Here is a 5,526-nt window from a genome sequence, read left to right as displayed (position 1 = left end):
GAACTAAGTTTGCTAAGTGGGCAGCAATTCTATTGTTTCTAACCAGCAACCGGCCGGATTCGATGAGCGCAATAAGAATTCAACTGTGGACATACCGACCGGCGAACGGAGGACGGATGGTTGGTAATCTGTTTAAGCATTCTGAACGCACCCAACCGAGTGCACGGTGATTGCCCACGGAGTTTTCTTTAATCGAAAATAGAGAGAGAGATAGAAAAAAAAAACACGCTTCACTCACACACATCAAGGGCCGGTCTAGCGATTCCATCGACTCATCAAAAGCATAAAATTTAGTGCAATAATAATTTGTGCTTCATCATCACCGAGCTCGATGTTTGTTGCGGGAGCAGCAGATGGTATGGCACATACACGCCGAAGCCACGAAGAAGAAGAGGAAGGTGCATTGGGCTCTACCCTACCAACGAGCGGCCCCTTTCCCCACCATCCTCTAACACCGTCCGTCAGCTCCATCGAGCGCAGGAGGTACGTTCGAGATGTTCCAATGATTGGTGCACGGGCACCGAAGAGTAGTGGCCGAACACGGTGCAGCGGGTGTACCGGGCATATGTATTGCATGTGTAAGAGCGAAAGTTGAGCGGCTTTACGAGGCGGTATATGCCGATGCGGCCGCTCGTTTCCAACCCCATCAAACCCTTCCGCCTGTCCCTCTGTTCCGCCGCGAGCATCGGATTATTGGTTCAGTGCACTGGATGGTGCAAACTTTTCTTCGTTCATCGCTGGAACCCCCCTTCGCTGGAGGGAGGGAGGGTGGCAAGGAGGCGGTTTCGTTTTTCCTTCTGTCCAAGCTTCTTTCTCCGCCAGTGAACGGTCGCACACCACCGGCCGCTTGGTGGGGATTTTCAACCCGAAACGATCGCTTTTCCGACCACGACGGACGGTTCGTGCTCGTGGTGCTGCTGACGATCGAGAGCCCCCTTCTATGGTGCCCGGCGTATATATACCGGTGGTTGGGCCGTTTTCAAATCAGTACCTACTTCGGTCTCGCTTGTTCTATACACTTTTTGCTCACAATGCGAATGGTATGTGCAAAGTCGAACATCTCCCAACGATTTCAAAGGATTACAAGGCGCACCATGGATCTACAAAACCAGTTCAGTGAACGTCAAAAACAATGGATACGAAATGCAAACCGAAAACACAGTGTGTTCAGTGATCGAACAATAGTTTACAAAAAAAAAAAAAAAACAGAGAAAATACAGTTTTGGAAACACTAGTTTGGTGATGGTTTGGAAGTTGAAGAAATTGAAGTGATTCGTACAGAATAGTACGCTGGTACGCTCTGTTTAAAACTGATCGAACAAATTTCCCCTTACAGTGAAAGGGTTTGAAAGTGTTGCTTTTCGTAATCCTGCGTACAGTTCGTGATCACACACACACACCGTGCTCACGGGAACATTCTGGAAACTGCAAGTGATGTTTGACTGAAGTGGTTTTGCAGTGCCCTCCGAAGTGATCCTCGCAAGATGACTGAAGCGATCGCTACTGACCATCTCGTCCGTCTCCCTTCCGTCTTTACTTGCAGATTATTGTTCCTTGTTGTCTTGCCCTTATGGTGGCACTAGTCACATGCGAGGGTACTGCTGCAGAGGACACGAAGGCGGAGGAAACCCAAGTAGAGGCGAAGGAATCGCAGAATGTTGAGAAGCGCGGACTGCACTCCTCCTTTGGCGATTTCGGCCATGACTTCGGTGGACACGATGAACATCACCACCACGAACACATCAAGACGGTCACGATCGAGAAGAAGGTCCCAGTGCCGTACACCGTCGAGAAGCACGTCCCGTACACGGTAGAGAAGAAGGTACCGTACGAGGTGAAGGTCCCGATCCCGCAGCCCTACATCGTCGAGAAGAAGGTCCCGGTCCACTACAAGGAAGTGGTGAAATACCCAGTCCATGTGCCGGCCCCGTACACCGTCGAGAAGAAGGTGCCGTACGAGGTGAAGTATCCCGTCGACAAGCCGTACGAGGTGAAGGTGCACGTTCCCCAGCCCTACACCGTCGAGAAGAAGGTGCCGTACGAGGTGAAGGTCCACGTCCCGGTTCCGTACACCGTCGAGAAGAAGGTGCCGTACGAGGTGAAGGTTGAGGTGCCCGTCCCGAAACCGTACACCGTCATCAAGAAGGTCCCGTACGAGGTGAAGGTCCCGGTCGACAAGCCGTACAAGGTGGAGGTCCCGAAACCGTACCCAGTGGAAGTCCCGAAACCGTACCCGGTCGTCGTCGAGAAGAAGGTTCCGTACGAGGTGAAGGTCCCGGTCGACAAGCCGTACAAGGTGGAGGTCCCAAAACCGTACAAGGTGGAAGTTAAGGTACCGTACCCAGCGCCCTACACCGTCGAAAAGAAGGTGCCGTACACGGTGGAGAAGCCTGTCCCGTATGAGGTGAAGGTACCGATCGATAAGCCGTACCCAGTGTACAAGGAGGTGAAGGTTCCGATCGAGAAGGAGGTCCCGTACCCCGTGAAGGTCCCATACCACGTACCAGTCCATGTTCACAAAGAAGAACACCATGATCATTCGTATGAACATCACGATCTGCACTAAATGCGCTATTCTACCCTTCCCGACCAATTCTAGCGTGGGGCCGAGGTTTCCCGTTTGGTCAACTTGTTGTCTAGTTAGTTGTTGATCGTTCACCGACGACCCGTACGGTCAGGTGAACGCGTTTGCAAAGTAATGGTTCCTGTCGTACTTAACACGTCAAAAAACCCCCGTTCTCCGATTCTCATATAGAAGCCTTTTTGACGCCTCATAATACCTAAGACCGAGACATGTACATGTAGAGATGTTAATTTCATGACGTTTTCATCCATCCATCCATCCACCACCACCACCACACCCCCCTCACGCTCCTGGACGTTGTGGAGTTGTGGTGAGGGCGTTTACTAGCCGCCTGAGTAGAGCAGCAAGGTAGCCGTCACCCGGCAACGCCACACCGTCCTCATTTACGTTTTACGTTTAACGATCGACCAACCGTGCGAGCTTGGCGGTGGGTGGACCTCGGTGATCCTCGCCCAAAGGTGGTACCAACAGCGCTGATGATCCCAGCAAACGGTTCTGAGGATAAATCTCGCGGTCCATCGGGTCGAGGTGTTCTGTGTGTCCGCATGCTCCCAGGCGCTCGCATCGTTGTTTAGTTTTGCATCGTAATGTTTCCTGTTTACCAAAGGCATGATTTTTTTGTTTTTGTTTGATTGATAGTTGTTTTTTTTGCAAAGTTTTGCTGCCACAGAGCAGTGAAAGGAAAAAACTAGTGGATTTGTTTTGTTTGTTTTTTTTTCGATAAGCTACAAGCTTTTTTTTTGTTTTCGTTTGTAAACGTGCGCTGCGAATGCGTGTCAAGTCCAACTTCTAAAAGCTAATAATCCAAAACCCAAGGGAAGATCGAACGAAAGCCAGCAGACTGCAGCTGAGAGATAAAGTTATATAGACCAGGAGCAAAAACACACCAACTCAAGCGAAACCGAGTGTTATCGATCGATGTGATATGTTTGAAATAAAAACAAAATGTTGAAAAAGAAACCCGGTTGATGGTTTTAACTGCTGCAAGAAGCATTAAAGTGGCGAAAGAAAATCATCATTATTACAAGCAAAGCAAAAAAAATTGCCAAATGCATTAGAAAATAGGATCGAGGAAGTCGATCTTACGAGCTGTGTTATCACATTCCGAAAGAAGATTGCATGACTTTTAATTTTCATAAGATCATTATGGAGTTGATTTGATTGGTGGCCAAACGCGGAAGATGAGGATCGATAGTGCTCCGAGTGAAGCAATAATAGTAAACCAATGAAACTTGCACTTCGGCTCAATCTTTTCCTCATTGTGATCCTATTCAGCAACTCACTTTCGTAAGAAGCACAGGCTTTTTTATTTTCCTTACGATACCTTCAGTATGGAAATGATCGAAAGCAGATCAAACAGATCGGGCTGGCGAGAGTATCATTTGGATCGCAACAAAAAAGCCACCTATCGACCACGATTATGTAAGCTTATAAATGGACACACACGGTGCGAAACGTCCGCGACCTACTGACGGCTTCTGCTTTTGCTCTCCATTTCACGGTGGATGAACCACACCATCCAGCCAGCCAGCCAGCCTGTTCCGTTGCATGTCGTGATGAACGAACAGGGAACAGGTCTTGAGTGCACTTGTATTGCAAGCTTATCTTGGCCTAGCTTCGAGCTGTCTTCGGGGGCTTCTCTAGGCTGCGAAAGTAAGCCTTTCGCTTGACTTTCGTGTCCACCTTTCCAAATGCGTCTTCGCGGTGCAATGGGATTCAATGATTGGGATAATGATGATCATAATAATAAACAAAGCAAAACAAGAAAGAGAGCCATAATAAAAGAAGGTGTAAACCACCACCTCGCAAGTGGTACTAACGGGTAGCCTGTAGGGTCTGGGCCGGTAGTGCAGCGCGACGGTGGAAATCATCGCCTGCATCGCATATGTTGTAACCGTGCACGCGACCACATGCCCGTGGAAGACGCTGTGGAGAAAAATGGAAAAAAGAAAAACAAAACACGATCATTACTGTTGTATGCGCCAACGTGGATTACGATCGAGCTTTCCGGGACCCCAAAAAAGCGGTGAGCTTTTCTTGGTGAATTGGAAAAACCGTACCGTACCGAGGTGAGATAATGGGCAAACCAGGGGGAGGGAGTGGGTGTCGTAAATGGAGGATGGCCAGGGTGGGTTTTGAGTGGGTGGATTATACTATGTCTGCTTTGTGTTCACGGCTGCTGGCTTCTCCGTGTGTGCGGCTAATTACGCATTTCTCACATAACATAACGAATGTCGCTGTAATAGGCTGGCCGTTGCTTTTCCTCGGTATCTTTGTTTTCAACTGTTTATTTATTTATTCGCTCTACGCGCTGAAGTTTCTGTGCATTTGTGCACGGCACGTAAGGGAACTGGTGGTATTGGTATGGTTTGAAGGAATTCGTTCAATTAAGCGTGATTCCCTTTTACTTAATTATGATTCGGAGAATTTGACGTGCGGTGGAACATGCATTTGGGTAGCGTGACGTTGTTGAAATTGTTGGAAAAAAATCCATTATTAAATTTTAGGGTAACTGAACTGCGTTATGATTGCATTAGGATGATATCAAACTTTGCTAATGTTTAGGCTCAGTTTATCACTCGTTCAATGAAACGAATTTTGCGAAGTTTTATAAGCTAAAATTATCTAAACATTTTGTTTCTCATTATACATTTATTCAACAACTGGATTTCAAAAATATAATAAGAAAATTAAAAAGGTAAATTCAAAAGAAAAAAAGCATTTTATTTTAATTTAATCTTGAAAACCACTGACACAGTTTAGAGGATTGTGTTGATGAACTAAAAATCCTCAGCTTTGATTTTGAATTGTTTCTCTTGCTTATGAGGCCAAATATTAATGGCTTTGGAGTTACTTTATACTACTATAAAGTTCTAATTTATACCGAATAACAATTATTATTGTTTCGTGCAATCTGAATTACTTCTTAAATGTTGCTATAG

At 46.9% G+C, this 5,526-nt stretch overlaps 1 protein-coding gene across 1 annotated transcript; it reads left to right on the top strand.

Moving 5' to 3' along the window:
* The first annotated feature begins 817 nt into the window (after positions 1–817).
* Positions 818–3,544, top strand: LOC118508947 (skin secretory protein xP2-like). The gene is made up of 2 exons (XM_036048861.1): positions 818–1,040; positions 1,544–3,544. Exons 1-2 carry the CDS (start codon positions 1,032–1,034, stop codon positions 2,564–2,566), a joined length of 1,032 nt encoding a protein of 343 aa, XP_035904754.1. The 5' UTR covers positions 818–1,031; the 3' UTR covers positions 2,567–3,544.
* Positions 3,545–5,526: the final 1,982 nt, after the last annotated feature.

Source organism: Anopheles stephensi, chromosome 3 (assembly GCF_013141755.1).
Source record: "Anopheles stephensi strain Indian chromosome 3, UCI_ANSTEP_V1.0, whole genome shotgun sequence".
NCBI classification, from domain to species: domain Eukaryota; kingdom Metazoa; phylum Arthropoda; class Insecta; order Diptera; family Culicidae; genus Anopheles; species Anopheles stephensi.
The sequence above is the reverse complement of the archived record's forward strand: the minus strand, read 5'-3'. Positions and strand labels throughout refer to the sequence as shown.